This window comes from Euleptes europaea, chromosome 1 (assembly GCF_029931775.1).
Source record: "Euleptes europaea isolate rEulEur1 chromosome 1, rEulEur1.hap1, whole genome shotgun sequence".
NCBI lineage: Eukaryota > Metazoa > Chordata > Lepidosauria > Squamata > Sphaerodactylidae > Euleptes > Euleptes europaea.
In genome coordinates, this window is record NC_079312.1 from 65,506,961 (window position 1) to 65,523,912 (window position 16,952).

The 16,952-nt window shown below is 41.0% G+C and overlaps 1 protein-coding gene across 1 annotated transcript in view; it reads left to right on the forward strand.

Moving 5' to 3' along the window:
- Positions 1-16,952, forward strand: part of NUP210 (nucleoporin 210) — a 115,004-nt gene that overhangs the window by 64,263 nt on the left and 33,789 nt on the right. Inside the window, exons 16-25 of the mRNA XM_056847075.1 lie at positions 2,212-2,385; positions 3,078-3,270; positions 3,545-3,651; positions 6,437-6,541; positions 6,635-6,736; positions 8,840-8,968; positions 9,965-10,092; positions 10,824-10,959; positions 12,772-12,834; positions 13,545-13,724. Of these exons, the coding sequence (XP_056703053.1) occupies positions 2,212-2,385; positions 3,078-3,270; positions 3,545-3,651; positions 6,437-6,541; positions 6,635-6,736; positions 8,840-8,968; positions 9,965-10,092; positions 10,824-10,959; positions 12,772-12,834; positions 13,545-13,724 (1,317 nt within the window). The remainder of the gene's footprint in view (positions 1-2,211; positions 2,386-3,077; positions 3,271-3,544; positions 3,652-6,436; positions 6,542-6,634; positions 6,737-8,839; positions 8,969-9,964; positions 10,093-10,823; positions 10,960-12,771; positions 12,835-13,544; positions 13,725-16,952) is intronic.

Sequence of the window (16,952 nt, forward strand, 5' to 3'; positions counted from 1 at the left end):
AATAAATGGTTTGTGCTTAACATTCACCAGAAAAGAATTACTGGACTTCCAAAGATTATAAGATTTTGACACTATAATTCACAAACACATAGATTTTTTTTTTGTAAGTTCTGACCTTCTTTTAAGGCTTGATTTTACCTTCATAAAGGGACTGGTAAAGATAATCCCCCGTGCAAGCACCAGATTGTTACAGACCCATGGGGTGACATCACATCCCGACATTTACTAGGCAGACTGTGTTTACGGGGTGGTTTGCCATTGCCTTCCTCAGTTGTCTACATTTTACCCCCAGCAAGCTGGGTACTCATTTTACTGACCTCAGAAGGATGGAAGGTCAACCTTGAGCTGGCTACATGAAACCTACTTCTGTTGGGATCAAACTCAGGTTGTGAGAAGAGGTTTGACTGCAGTACTGCAGCTTACCACTCTGCACCACAGGGCTCTTTAAAGGGACTGACACATTGCTTAATTGCACCTCTCCTTGTCCCCAGTCCAGAAGAAATAAACTGGAGCACACAATTCCTCATTTCCTCAATATTACATAAAAGGCATGTTAAACAATAACAAGTATGACATCAGGCATCATCCATGACATAATCATTCTAGTGAGTCATACATTGATATCCTATGCAATCACCACTTACCGTATATACTCGGGTATAAGCCGACCCGAGTATAAGCCGACCCCCCAAATTAGAGGCCAGAAAAGGGAATTTCTTATTGACCCGCGTATAAGCCGAGGGGCAATAAGAAATTTCCTTTACCCGCAATGCTGCGCTCTAAAATGGCGGCCGTCATTTTAGAGCGCAGGGCCCCTGCCCCAGGTCGCCCTCCCGCCGCCTCCCAGGCCCTCCCGACCCACCCCGACCCCAGTACCATCCAAGGGGGGGAGGGGGAAAAGCCCCTGAACCCACTACTTACCTGGAGAGGCGGCGAAGCGGCGGAGGCGTGTCCTTCCTGGGCTGGCAGGAGTCCCCTCCAGGCCGCTGCTGGCCGGAGGAAGGCGCCCAGGCGCGTGGGCGGTAGCGGCGCGACGGGCAGGGGCCTCCCATGGCCCCTCCCGGCGGGGAAAATGCGGCGGGGGCCGGGGGGGCCGGGGAAGCTTCCCTGCGACTGCAGAGAGGCTGCCCAGGACCCCTCCCGGCAGGAGAAAATGGGGGCGGGGGCCGGGGGGGGCAGGGCAGTCTCTCTGCGGCTGCAGAGAGGCTGCCCAGGGCCCCTCCCGGCGGGGGAAAATGGCGGCGGGGGCCGGGGGGCCAGGGCAGCTTCCCTGCGACTGCAGAGAGGCTGCCCAGGGCCCCTCCCGGCGGGAGAAAATGGCGGCGGGGGCCAGGGGGGCCAGGGCAGCTTCCCTGCGGCTGCAGAGAGGCTGCCCAGGGCCCCTCCCGGTGGGGGAAAATGGCGGCGGGGGCCGGGGGGGCCAGGGCAGTCTCTCTGCGGCTGCAGAGAGGCTGCCCAAGACCCCTCCCGGCGGGAGAAAATGGCGGTGGCTCGGCGGCGGCGGTAAGTTCCCCCCTCCCTCCTCCCTCCTCCCCCCTTCTACCGTATTGACCCGTGTATAAGCCGAGGCCGGCTTTTTCAGCCCTTTTTTTGGGCTGAAAAACTCGGCTTATACCCGAGTATATACGGTAAGTTAACAGAGGCTATACAATAGCAATACTTGAAAAAATATGTATTATGTAAGATAGCTACCTCCATAGTGTACATAGAACCTACAATAATTTGCAATGTGCTGTGGGTTGATATTTTATAAGGATATCATTTATATTGTTTCTGATAGAAAATAAAAAGGTTTTGAGCATTAAACATAAATAAATGACTCCTGAAGCAGTCATGAGTGTGTCTGCATACCAGTTACCTTACTGGTTCCTTTTTCTTGAGAAAAGAGAGACAGAAATGTCTTCTGTTTTCAAAATATTGGAAGCATAATTTTTGTTTTGCAATGTAAAGTTGGATAAAATAGCAATAAAGTATGAGAATTTGTACTTTGATAATGGACTGGAATTGCTTCTGAAAATAAATGTAAAAATTACACATCTGTATTCGTCAGCAATGCAGGTTATTACTGGAGCATAGAGTCATGCTGGCTGAATGTTTCTCCTTTAGAAACTATGCAGTAAAAATATTGCATTAGACTATGTATAACTGTACAATTAGCACTCCTAAACATAGTTTTCTTTTTTTTACTTCTTGTGTCATATTTTAATGCAGGTAATTTCATTAATAATCGGAAACAAGCCTACGATTACTAATCCCTTTCCAATTGTTGAACCTGCAGTTATGAAATTGATTTGTGCCATTCCCTCCCGATTCATATTGGTACCTGTATATGCAGATCCTCAGCTCGGTCTCTCTTGTCCTTTGCTCCATCAAAACAAACAAGGGGTAAGTGTCAAGAAAGACAGAACACTCTCCTCAGATCGTGGCATGAGATCCTTTCTATATTACAGCAGCTGTGAGGTGTTAATTTAAATAATTTGCTAATTTTAAATACGTTTTGTTCAAAAATGGAGACTTAACTGGGCCAGTCTGGGGCCCAAAATTCAAAACTGTGTCTGACTACATGAAGCAGCAGTTTTATTTATTGATTGATTTTATTTACATTTACATTTATCACATTTATCACTCCTTATCTGGCAGGCCATTCTTCCAAGTGGATACCACAACAGAAAATGCTCAGGTTCAGGCAGCTACTGATTTTACCCATTTGGAGGGTGGTACCTTCAGCAGACTTTGCTTAGATGAACAGAGCTGTCACTGCAGAGCATATTGGGAGAAGAAGTCTTGCAGATGTATAAGCCCTAGGCTATGGCTTCTCTCTATGTTGCTGTACTGATTCAAAGCCCAGCACCAGGTGGAGATAATCCAATTTCTTGGGTCTTTTCTGTGCAATAATTTGCCCACAAGAAACACCCTCTGTCTGCTTTTGAGAGACTATTCAGACACATTATCTGATGGAAAATAAAAGTTGAATTAAAATGCACAAAAAATGGCTTATGTTTGATGACTTCATGCATAAATATTCTTCCAAAAATCCATTTTTCTTTTGCTTACAAACCAAATTATTTATCTTTCAGGTTCCTGTCTCAAATTATCGCAATCCAGTACTGGATTTGGAGGTTTATGACCAACAGGGACGTAAATTTGACAACTTTAGTTCCCTTAGTATCATATGGGAATCAAGAAAACATGCATTGGCTAGCATAGAATCCAATATGCCAATGGAGCTGTCTTTGAAAGATCATGGAAATGGTCAGAAGAAAATGCATGGTACAGTTTCCATTAAATTACTCATTCAGTTTGTTTGGGATTAGTTTCATACTTGATGACATTTGTATCATGTCCAAAACCTACTGGAGGTGAGGTGATGGTCAATAAAATCTACTTTGAATCACACAAAAAGTCTGTTTAAAAGTATAGCCGATTAAAGAAAAAAATGTGCACACGATTTAACTTTAAACTCTTACGTGCTGTTCATGTTGGTGACTATCAAATAGTAAATGCTACTCATTCAGTTTTGTCTGGGGTTTTTGTTTTGTTTTAGGTTTGCAAACTGTTCTAGTTCATGGTGAATCTGGAACAACAACTCTATCAGCTACTGCAACTGGATATCGGCATTCTCATCTCAAAGCTGCTAAAATAAATAATCTGGTAATGCAATTTTGCTCTGTTTCCCCCTAGACTGTCCTAATGAGGTATATTTACTGTAGTCATTTTCGTAGAATATCTTTGTACATTTCAGTAGCTTTTAAAAATAAATCATCATAATATATACTTTTATGGGCCTTTCCTGAAAACAGAACCACTCAGATACATTTTTAGCACCCGAAGTGCCCTTGGTCTCTCTAAATTAATGATATGGATTCTCTTAAAGTCTCGAAATACAGGATTGGCACAAAAGAAGTTCTGTGTTTTCACATATTAGAGAAATGGGCTTATGTCTTTCATATTAAATTTCATCGCTGCTGAAGCTGGCCCTGGACAAGATGATATTTATTATATATTGTGGAGGAATGTAAGTAATTCAACTTGTACAGTTCCAAATGTAATACTGTCCACAATCCACAGAGCTGTGATAGCCCAATGGAACTTTTACCTCGTTTTTATAGCAGCAGCCCTTATTCCCAACAAAATCAATGCCAAATTACAAATTCCCCTGAGTTTCTTAAGCTGATTCCCATTGGTTAAGTTACTACTACAATTATTTAAAAGATGAATTGTTTTAAATAAAGGAAAAGGAGGGTTAAAAGCATTCAGAATACAAGGAGCAAGGCAAGGACAATTGCGCCACAATTTAGTTTATATGTCCTCTTTTTTCTTTCTTTCTTTGTATAGCAAGCACACAAATTTGTCCTTGAATGTCAAGGATTTAGGTTTCTGTATGACTAAGCTGAAGTGTAGAATTTGCTTCCTGTTATAGTGTAGGATTGCAACTCTGAGCAATAGAATGTGTCTCTTATTGAATTCACAAATGGATTTCATCTTTACAGATAATTTGGCCATTCAGTCTAATACTGTCATAAGTACCTGCAGTGTAAAGCGGTACTGAAAGAAGCAGCATTTTTGAGCAGACTTTGCTAATTATTTGTTCAATAAAAGAAAACCAGAATTCATAGTATAACTGCTCTGTGACTCAATAACTGATCCTTCCTTCATGCAGAGCATGGATGTAAATTGGCTGCATTCAGTTATGGCTCATGCAAGCAACTTTTAAGAGGAAAATGGGCTCCCTATCGCAGAAGCCAGCAGGTTATCAGTTGGTCCAAAACACTTCACTCCAGCTACTATAAAAGTGCTTAGTTTATTTTTAGTGTATAAAACAACACTTACTCCCGACAATAGCTTCCCCACCACCAATACATTCAGCATATACTCCAACACTGAGCTTTACATTCTACTTACTTATATACATTTCTACCCCCAGATATCTATCAGGCCACCTGCTGTTACACCCACAGCGTTACATCATACTACTGGCCATATCTGGTTTACTCCAGTTCATACTGCTGCTTCCAGGCTCTTGCAGCCTCTTGCATCAGCCCAGATCCTGCTGATCTGACAGGTAGTTGACAGCTCTTACTGACCAGCTGTCTGTCACAATATTATGACATGCTTGTATTTCTGACAGGCCCCTGCCTTAGTTTTTTACCAGTAGGCAGCAAAGAATGAGAGGGAGGAAAGTAAGCAAATGAACTGATAATGTGTAACTAACATAAGGAAATAATGAAGTATAAATTTCTGTTAGAGCTCAGGTAGGAGACACGATCAGGTGTGAGATAAATATAGGTCTGAAAGTAAGATCAATGTAACTAATATCATTCCAACGTCAACTGAAAAGTGGGTTTGTTTTGCTGAGATGTACTGAAATAACGTTCCATGGCCATTAGGGAAATCCAGGGATGACAAGCTAGAATACCAAAGTAGCTGTCCCTGCGCTGATGTTTTAAAGGTAGGTGGGAGAAGGAAGAAGCAACAGGGCTGTGATTCTGTGATGTTCTGGAATGAGCAGAGGGGAGGGATGGAAGCCGAGGTTAAAAGGTTTTTAAAAAATTATTTCATTCACTTCCAACAGCTAGAAGAAGGCTGTTTGTAGCAGGAACTCTTACATTGACTTAACTCTAGTGTAATTGTGGGTTGTTTTATTATTTTAGAAGGGTTTCAAGGTTTTGCACTTTTACTTATTTTGCAAGTGACGATGGGGTTTACAGAAGGCAGGGCAGACATTTTCCAAATAAATTTGTACAGGGCATTTGGAACTTATCTCTAGATTGGGAAGGAAACCCAGTGTTTCCTACAGTTAAAATCTGTGCTGGCTACCTCATTCAAATTATGTATGGGGCAGAATTATAAGGTTTCAGTGATGTAGAACCTTTAGCAATAAGATAATTCTGGTTTTCTAAAACTATGCTTGGTCTCTCCACATGGTACTCCAGCTGCATTGTTATGTGCAGAAACTAACAACCAGTTCATAATGTGTTCCTGCTGCACTGGTTAAGGTTGCAAAAGAAAGCTGGAAAATCAGGACTCTAAGAAATGTCTGTAGAAACATGTTGCTTAGAAGAATTGTGCTTAGCAGGGTGAAAGCCAAATCTCCACAAATTTTCCAAGCTGGAGTTGGCAACTCTAACTCTCACACAAAAAAGATTACACAAATGAGTAAGAACGAGAAAGAAATATTTATAGGGACAAACTTATACTGTGTACCAGTCCTCAAAAAAACAAGCCTTTTTGTTATAACAAAAACTTTGTTTATTGCAAATTACTTAGGCCTCAAAGCCTGTCCTCTTTCAGTCAATTGGCCATTGATCCTCAGTTTGTGTAGCGGCCAAAGGGAAGGTGGGCTATAAATATTGTAATAAAATAAAAATATAATTTGTGTATAATGTCTTACTGGCCATTTAATTCTGCTGATTTTGTTGATGGTCTTTTATTTCAGTATGAATCTGTTACACCTGTGTCTGCAACTATTGAGCTGATACTTGTGGAAGATGTAAAAGTCAGTCCTGAAGGAGTGACACTCTATAATCACCCAGCTATCAAGGTAAGGAACGGAATTTGCATGTCCTATTTTAATTAAGAAAATAAGTGGCCTGTGTGAAAATGTAAATTACACAATACCTACTTTTGTTGGCAGGTTGAACTGCTCATTAAGGAGGGCTCTGGATATTTTTTCATTAATACAAGTGTTGTCGATGTTGTTAAAGTGACCTACGAAGAAGCCAAAGGTGTTGCTGCGGTGAGTACTATAATGCAAGCAGCTTCCTACTTGCCAGGCAAGGGAAGAGAAATAATTATTTCAATAGTTATTTTTGTAAAGCAAATTGGTTAGGCCCATAAATCACATTCATTAAAATGAAAACAGTAATCTCAACATTTCAACAGATAACACTACTATACCTTAATTGCCTGTAGTTCTCCAAGAATGTTTCCCATACAAATGCAACTGGAATGAATAGATGGTATGTAGTAACCCTTCTGGGCTTCATCTCACAAAGGCTTCTGTAAAAATGTTCCTAGGACTCTCTGTGCAGTGTATTAGTAGGGCTACCTTCTAGGACTTTTGGGAGTGAGGAGACAAACCTCAAATTGTCAGCCACTATGTTATGCCTGGGAAATATAGCATTTCCCCATCTTCCTTGAATTGGAGGACTGGATTTATACGGTCATGTATAAATCCATCCTCGGTCAATTTAAGTGCTATTCTAGCCAACAAAATCAAGAAAATGTCATTTATGAATACATCACTGATTGGAAAACAGAATGGTCAAGTAATCTCTTTGTAAATATAGAAAGACCATATTTTCAATAATGTTTTTTTTAACGTTTTATTCTGAAAATAGTAAATACAAGCAATATTTAATGTCCTCCAACCCAAGTATCAAAATATTGGATTCAGTTCAATTTAATACACTATAGAGTCCCGTGGCGCAGAGCGGTAAGCTGCAGTACTGCAGTCCAAGCTCTGCTCATGACCTGAGTTCGATCCCTCTGGAAGTCGGTTTCAGGTAGCCTGCTCAAGGTTGACTCAGCCTTCCATCCTTTCAAGGTCAGTAAAATGAGTACCCAGCTTGCTGGGAGTAAAGAGAAGATGACTGGGGAAGGCACTGGCAAACCACCCCGTAAACAAAGTCTGCCTAGGAAACGTCGGGATGTGATGTCACCCCATGGGTCAGGAATGACCCAGTACTTGCATAGGGGACCTTTACCTTTAATACACTATTTCTCTCTGGCTTTGGGGTAGAATTAGACTGAACTTTTTAGGAAGTGTTACCGGTATATTAAAGGTAATCCCCTATGCAAGCACCAGGTCATTACTGACCCATGGGGTGACGTCACATCACAGCGTTTCCTAGGCAGACTATGTTTACAGGGTGGTTTGCCACTGCCTTCCCCAGTCATCTACACTTTACCCCCAGGAAGCTGGGTATTCATTTTACTGACCTCAGAAGGATGGAAGGCTGAGTCAACCGACTTGCATCGGGATTGAACTTAGGTTGTGAGCAGAGCTTTGACTGCAGTGCTGCAGCTTATCATTCTGCACCACTGGACTCATATGAAGTGTTCTATTGCAGAATGATATATCTGATTTGGCCATTTATAAAAAAAATTGACTGTGCTGAAGTATTGTGGTAGCTGAAACCATAGAAATGGGTTGATGACATTACAGAAAAATATTACTTCATGTAAAAAATAATATTCTGATATTTTAAAATATTATATTACTTTTTTATGAAGGGGCCCTCAACTTATGCATAGTCATAAAGAGTAAAATGATCACTCTTCTGTTTTCATAGATAGATAATTCTGCCATAAGTTAAAATTCTGAACCGTAAAGTGCATGATTTACACACACATTTTGGCTTTTTATAAGTCCTCCTTTTAAAAAGTGTTATTTTCTCTGCATAATATGTGTTTTGTTTTTGTCTTGCTAATATCAGAGGGAGAATCCAGGTCTAGAAGAGAACCCACTGCATTCAGATCTATTCATGCAGTTTCTCCTTCTAGGTCTTTTGCACTAATTCCATAATATCATACTGTATCTTAAAGCTTTACTTGGAAGAGACAGTTCTCATTCAGTGGGAAAATCTTAGTGCAGTTCTGTTTTAGACTTAATGGTCTCCCTTTAAGTATAATAACTATCATTATAGGAAACTGTTAAATTGGGGAAAAGGGTTGATTTTAAAGGTTTTGTAATGAAATTTTATTAAATTGTTTTAAATTGTTGGCTGCCTTGGAAGCCCTTGGAAGGGCAAAAAGGTGGGATATAAATTTTGTAAAGAAATAAATAATAGAATAAATTAAGAATTAAATTTTTGTTTCTTCTTTTCTCATATTTAAGGTATATCCATTACTTCCAGGGTCATTGTCTGTAATGATTCAGGATTTGTGTCTTCCCTCTTCTATACTTGCTAAAGCTGAAGTACGTGTATCAGATATACATGAAGTATATGTTGGTGGTGTTGATAAGGTTAGTATTTATTTCCAAGTAACGTTTGATGAGCTGGAATGTCACCTAGCTTTTGTTCACACATACATTTTCAGGTTTTCTAAAAAGAGAATTATTGAGAGCTAATGTAACATAGTTCCACAGACTTAGGCTTACTAGGTAGGATTTTACCCACGTGGATATTTCTCAGTCTTTCATCTGAAGTAAGAGAATAGCAATACTGATTTCCCTTAAAGGTTTTTGGTAAACCTTTATTCTCCTGTGAAGCTCGTTCAGGCTGCAAGCCTAACAGCTCATACCTGAGCCTGGGGGCTGGATGGGCTTAGGAGGTGCCTAGACCCCTACAACGTCCATGCTGCTTGCACTGTGTAAACTGGCATGGATGCTGGCATAGTGCCACTTGCGCTGGCCCCCCAGGACTGCCATGGCAGCATGGCCCTAGGGTGCTGGCTCGGCCTCCCGCCGGTGTCCTGCCAGAACAAGTCCTTGCACCGGCGTTCCCAGGGTGTTCTGGGGGGTGGAGCTGCCAATAGGCAACTTCCTAGCCCCTTCCAGGGCAGGAATGCCCCCCTCCGCAACAGTGGTGCTGCACCAGCTTTTTGTTGGTGCAGCATCACTGTTTTCAGTGGGGCTATTTCCCCCATTTTTGGATTTTTAAATGCTACTTTTCAGCCTTGCAGCAGCCAGGAAACCTCTTTGGAGGTGGTGCAGCACACCTCAGACATGCCGTCCCCAGCTGCTGCAGGGATCAGTAATGAACTGTAAGAATGCTTTCTGGGAAGTAAGACGCACTGAATAAAATGGAGTTGGTGTCCAATTTAGACCTGTTTAAGATTACTCCCTGAGTGCCCTTGATCCAATCACTCTGTTATGGACTGAATCGATGGCAACAGCAAGCAGAAATGTATACTTTAAACTAGCACCAAACAAATTCAAGAAAATTTAAATTATGGATTGAAATGTGCCCAAGCATTCTTTTCAGAGGGAATTTGAATGTTTGTAAATAATGTATTGCAGGTAGAGATTGGCAAAACTGTTATAGCATATGTCAGAGTACTGGATGATTCCAAGAAATACTTTCTGGCTAAATACTTTACCTTTATGGATTTAAAGCTAAAGGCAGCATCTCAGATTATTTCCTTGAAGTAAGTACTTTTTTTTGTTACAAAACATACCACTAAACCATTAAACTGTAATAATAAATGCAGTCTAATTCTCAATAAAAAGTTAATTTGCCCATCATTTACACAGGACATCATTTACACAGGACAAGATTTATAAAATAGAATGTTCTTTATTTAATAGCTGAAACTACTTAGAGGAAGAATAATATTGGGGGCTCAATATTGGTGAAACTCTGAAAAAGTTACAGCTTCAGTCCTGAACTATTAAATTCTGGGGAGCAAAAAATAAAAAATTGAAGCAACTTGTCATGACTATCTAATGGAATCAAAACAACTTTATTGCCCATATTTGAAAAGAATAATAAATTTAGATTGAAAAGCCCTTTCATAATTTTTCTCCTCATCTGATATTGCTAAAACTTTAAAGCATATAAGAATTGTACATGCTTGTGCTGTCCCCAGTAAGGACTCCTTAAAACCTGTTCATTGAGTACATTATTATTGATGGTGTCAATCACTCACTATGACACCAATGCTTCATCCTTAATAAATCTATTTAAGATTCAGCCAATATCTGAGCCATTTTGCTTTTAAACTGAGATTGTGGTATATTGTGCTACTTAGTAAATAAACATTAGCAAAGTTCAAAAATATGAAAGACTATACCTCTTGTAGAGAAAGCCCACCTTTATCTCTCTCTCTGTATTTTTACATAAACCAACTTGTCTAATTAATGTATTTTCTTATTGCAGTCTTCTCAGTAATGCTCCTGATGAATACACTGCTGCTTTTCTAGTTCATGGCATGGCCATAGGTCAAACCAGTCTTACAGCTGTTGTCATTGACAAAGACGGAGAGAGAATCAATTCAGCTCCACAGCAAATTGAAGTAAACATTTTCACTGTGAACGAAGAATGCTTTCTTAATTGCTTACTACCATGGTGATGGTTGATGGAAATAACTAACATCTCAAGATAACTAAGATACTTTAAAACTAATGGTGAAATGTTAGTATTAAAGTAGGGTGGTGGTAGGTTTTTCTAGGTGCCCCGCTCAGCTTGCTACAGCCTAGGAATAGAATCAGAATCAGAAACATTTATTGCGGCATTGCGCCAACAAAAAACAAGAACACGACAGCAATATTACAGTGGATACATTGATATTGTTTAAAAGTTGTGTCATGTTAGTTTAAAAGAATATATATAAATTAAAATGTTTCACGATTTGGATAAGAAATAAACATTTTGACACAAATTCAAAAGAAGATTTTAAACTTTGTTATTTCTTTGACTTTTATTTTACTAAACTTTGACGAAGTTTGTAGATTGCTGCGCAGAATTTGGCGACCTAATTTGTAAGGGAATTTCATCTGAGAGGAGCTTCCTAACCTGAAGTTCTTCAGAATAACCTGAGATTTTCTCAAGCATGGCCTGGGACAGCTTACAGCAGGAATCCTTATAGAATGAGCATCTGAAAAACATGTGTTCCATTGTTTCTATTTCCCCAGAATTGCATGGACAAAATCTCTCTGATCTTGTTAAGCCTAGGAATATATTATTAATCATTTAGTAGTAATAGTCTGCTGGGCAGAACAAGGCGGTAACACAATCCCTGTGTAGTGATCATTTTAAAAATTTTTGATCATGGCACAAAGATAAAGGGAGAGACAGGATTTCATAAGAGAAATGGTAAGGATGGGGATGGAGCACAAAAAATCCAGGGAGTTGCTAGAGAAAGAGGCAGTGAAGATGCTGAGGGACTTTTGCTAAAAATGTTGATGCTTTGAATTTGTAACTGGCTGCATTCCTGAAGGGGGGGCATGACCCTGCGCCAGTGTAGGTGCCACCTTAACACGGAATAAAGTGGCACCTACGCCATCCCGGAGGCAAACCCACTCTGAGCCCGGCTTGCTGGGAATGAGGGCGGGATATAAATGCAACAAATAAATAAACATTCTAGCATCAGGGAGCTGCGGTGGCCCACACCACCAGCACAGAGACGTTAGTCAGCTTCCAAACCCCTTTCGCCCTGGGTACGCCCCTTTGAGCTGCAGCGTTGCTGCCCCACCTTTTTTAGTAGTGTAGCCTCACTTTGCTGTACGGGGGGCATTTTCACTTTTTTATTTTCTGTCCTATCGGCGCGGGTCTTATTCTTCCCCCTTCAGGAATGGGCTGTTCATGTAGAGGTTGGGACGGCAGACCACAACAAGAAAGAATTGACAACACTGTGATTCCACTTCAGAGGAGAAGATTAGGAAAGGATCAGGGAGTGGGGAGCCTGAAAAGCGGACCCTCTGCCCAAGTAGCAGTGAAAGAAGCAAATTAGTAAGCTAAGTGTCAGAATCTGAAGTATGTAGGAAGTGATGGGGGACTGTGACCAGGATGTTCAGTACACAGTATTACACGTACAGCAGAAGGAGACAATTCCTGACAAAAGAACAGTACAACAAAAGAAAATAATTTAGACAAGTAGAACAAAGACTAAAACAGAGATGAAAATGTTTTATGTTCACCACTTTTCAATACAAGTATTATCAAATTAGTTTACAGCTTAAAGCAATGAAAGATGGAAGAAGGAAATCCATACTTGGGTATGGGTTCAGAAGTGCCAAGCCATGTTCTGCCCTCTCCCTAAAGGTTCGCTCAACCTGAAAAGTTGGATTTTATTTTTAAAAAATTAATCTGTGTTCTTTAATTTCAGGTCTTCCCTCCATTTAGACTAATGCCAAGAAGAGTCACATTACTTAAAGGTGCAGTGATTCAAGTGAGTTATTTTTGACTTTTATGCCAAACTAGTTGTTTATAAACTATTGCAATAAATTTATAGATAGAAAGTGTGCTACTGGTGGTTCTCTAAATGGCATCACACATGGTCTGTCTCCTGTCATGAGCCGCACACTCCCTGGAGGGCATCTTCCACATGGTGCCCTTTATTTGGAACTGAGTGGATGTATGGAGGCGCTCCTTACAGTCACCAACTTTGGAACTCCTTTTGCCTTCAAATCCAAGCTTGAGAAACAATCAAAAACTTTTTGATTTTTTATTAGGGCAAGCATTTAGTTTCTATAGAATACTTTATCATTTATTGTAAGAGAAGAACTACCTAAAAAACGTATCTGCTAACCTCTTTGAGGGTAAAGTGGGTTAAAAATCAAAATCAGTAAAAATAAAATAAATTCACATATACTGAAACAAAGAGTTAGTTGCATGTGATTGGTAATTAACTTGTTTATACTTTTTAGAATAAAAAAACCCCTATTTAATGGCACTTAACACAGGACCTTGGATAAGTAAACATCTTTGTGGTTAAGATTTTAGTACTCATCTGCCCTAGTTGCTTACAAGAGCCTGCTTCTTTTCTTCAGTTTCCTATAACCCCAATAGCTGAAAGGAAGCTAGGATGCGTTTTGTGTCATTGATGGCTGAAAGAAATTAATTTTTGTGTTTGTTTGTTTTTTTAATAACTGAATGCAGATTATTTCTGAAGGAGGTCCCCAGCCTCAGTCCAACATAATCTTTTCAATGAGTGACACCAGAATTGCCTCGGTGAATAGCAGTGGCCTTGTAACAGGAGGAGTAGTTGGGAACACTACTGTAACAGGAATGGTTCAAGCTGTTGATGCAGAGACTGGCAAAGTGGTTGTGGTATCCCAGGTATGGATTATTAAAAGTAAATACCATTTATCACATTGCAAAAGATCAGCTCTGCATAACTACATGTATTATTTTTAGGGTTGGTACATTTACAAAAGTAATAGGGTATGTCACATTGTTAAATTGCAGATTTCTGTTGTTAGGTCAGCTCCATGCGGAATCAATGTACTTCACAGGAAAATCCCACTTGACATAGCTCTGGTTCCAAATCGTTATTGAGGCCTTCAAATTTCCAGGCTGCTGAGAAAAAAAATGAGCAACTGTCTTTTTCCTTTTGATTAAAAAAAAAAGTTGCTGAAAAGCAGTTACATTAAAATATATGAGATCTGTTTTTTCCCCAGAGTGCTACAAATAGATTTCCGAATGGAACAAAGGACATATCTAAAGACATGCTGCTCTTTGTAATACAAAGAACATTTTCTGTTAAGAAGCATAGTTGAGTTTGCGCTTAAAACTAATGAATGTGAGGACCTGAACAGCAAATTCCTGCAGTTTGAAACTTGGGGTCCCCTTTGGAATTAACAGGTCAAAAGAGGACAACTTCTGTACTACCAGCTCATTCTGTTACCAGCCATATCTCTAACCCTTCCTATTGCCAACCTGCTTTTTCCTTAGTTCACCCAAGTGAAGGCCGCAGGGAAAAGGAGATGCTGACAGCGTTGTAAGCTTAAGACTGGCATAGTTTTGTAAACATATATTCAAATTAGTGCCAGGAAGCATGCAAAATACAGTTCCTATACTTTGGTGACAGTAGATGGGTGAACGCATGAAGCTGCCTTATACTGAATCAGACCCTTGGTCCATCAAGATCAGTAGTGTCTACTCAGAATGGCAGCAGCTCTCCTGGGTCTTAGGTAGAAGTCTTTCACATCAACTGCTACCTGGTCCTTTTAACAAGAGTTGCTGGGGATTGAACCTGGGACCTTCTACATGCCGAGAAAATCCTCTACCACTGAGCCATAGCCCGTCCCCAAGAGTGCTGACAACAGGGTGGTGCTAATTGGGTACAACTGTGCATGCTCACTGGAGCAGTGGGTCTTGATTCAGTGGTGTGCTGTGGGACTTGATTCAGATTAAAACTGAATTACAATCTTAATTTTTTAAAGCTCATCAAGTATTCTTGAAAATAATTAATTTTACTTGAGCCCGCTCCAAACTGAGCTGGGTCTTCCTTGAAGCTGTTCCCTAGACCTACTGCTGCTTCATCCAGCCTATGAAGTTGCCTTGGGAGCAGTGCTCAAATATTCAGACACAACTTTGGATTTGGTAAGGTTTGGAAGTTAAACTGAAACATTTCAAAGTCCATAGCTATAAGTGCCCAATATTGTGAATTTTTTTTGTTTAGAGAGGTTATTACCATGCCCCCTCTGAGGGAATTTAATCCTTATATTGTCCTAGGGCATACAGAAGAGGAGTGCTCTTATCCTTATGCTATGCCCGCAAATCACAAATGATAAATCACCACTCAACATACTTAATTTAAATATGGACTAGGAGAAAAGGCAGAAAGAGAGACTAAAATCATAAGAACATAAGAAAGGTCCTGCTGGATCAGACCAAGGCCCATCAAGTCCAGCAGTCTGTTCACACAGTGGCCAACCAGGTGCCTTTAGGAAGCCACAAACAAGACGACTGCAGCAGCACCATCCTGCCTGTGTTCCACCGCACCCAAAATAATAGGCATGCTCCTCTGATACTAGAGAGAATAGGTATTCAGCATGACCAGTATCCATTCTAATTAATAACCATGAATACCCCTCTCCTCCATGAATATGTCCACTCCCCTCTTAAAGCCCTCCAAGCTGGCAGCAATCACCACATCCTGGGGCAGGGAGTTCCACAATTTAACTATGCGTTGTGTGAAAAAATATTTCCTTTTATCTGTTTTGAATCTCTCGCTCTCCAGCTTTAGCAGATGACCCCGTGTTTTAGTATTATGGGAGAGGGAGAAAAAACTTCTCCCTGTCCACTCTCTCCATAATCTATTATCACTGGTACGAATCAGTAAAAGTCTCTCTTTAGTAGTAGTAGTGGGAATTTTTTAAAAAGTAAAAATAATACAAAAAAATTAGGGAGGAGAGGACAGAGAAGTATGGCAGACAACAAGGAAAGCGGAAGACAACTGAGCAAAACTTAATAAACAAGGAATAAGAAGCAAAGAAATTTGAACAATAAAAACTCCCTGAACAATAAAAACTCCTTCCCCTGCCAGCTTTGCCTTCAACCACTTTCTTCCTCTCCAGTTTCCAGTACCCCCTTCGATTTCTCAGTCTTCCCCCTGTCTTCCTGTCTGTCCTACCTGACTTTTCACATGCTTCTCCATGTCTACAGTCTCTCTATCTCACCTTCCACATTCTTGTTCTCCTCCCCCATCACTGCCCCACCTCTCCTCACATCAGTTTTCATTCCCCATTCACCCCCCCGTCAGTTGTTGGGTACCGTTTCGGGTTGCTAGAGCCACCGACATGCTACATGCTACCAGATGTTCATCATCATGGCCCCTTTGCAGTCCCACATGGGAACTGTGCGTTCGCAAGCCAGCCGCAGAGCAGTTGGAAAGCTTCCTTTTAACCCAGCAACAAGGATTGCTCCCCCTCACCTCTGGCAACAGTCCTTCCCACCCTTTCGGATACGTGACGGAGGGGCAGGAAGCATCCTTCTCTTTCTGCCGCCGTGGTTAGAGGATGGTTTGGAGAGCTTCACTGTTCTTCAGAGGTTTTGATCAAGAAGGGAGGAAACTTGATATAATGGACAGAAAAAATTATTCTGCAGAAGCCCTGGGCCTTAGGGTTTCTAATTTCTCAGCCCTCATGGGGAGATACCAGATGTTCCTCTGGGACAGAGGATTGAACCTCCTTTCCTTCCTTTCCCAGGATAAGGCGCAGGAGGGGAAGGTCCTTCTGGCAGAGGGATCCAAGCTGGGCAAGTACCAGTTTTCTTCTGCCCGCCGTGTAGCGGATGCTGCCAGTTGACCAGTGGCGGCTAGTGTTGTGCTATGCCGGCACTCATTGCTACGGGCTTCCAACTTCTCGGGGATGCCAAAGCATCTGTAGAAGACATGCCCTTTGATGGGAAGGCTCTATTTAATGAGAATACTGACAAATGGCATGATAACATTAGCAAAGATAGGATCACGGCCAAGGCCGTTGGCATCACCTAACCTGCACAGGCCACTAGGGCTGTCGATTCAGTTCGTCCGAACCGAACAAACAGCCGAATTTCCCCCGA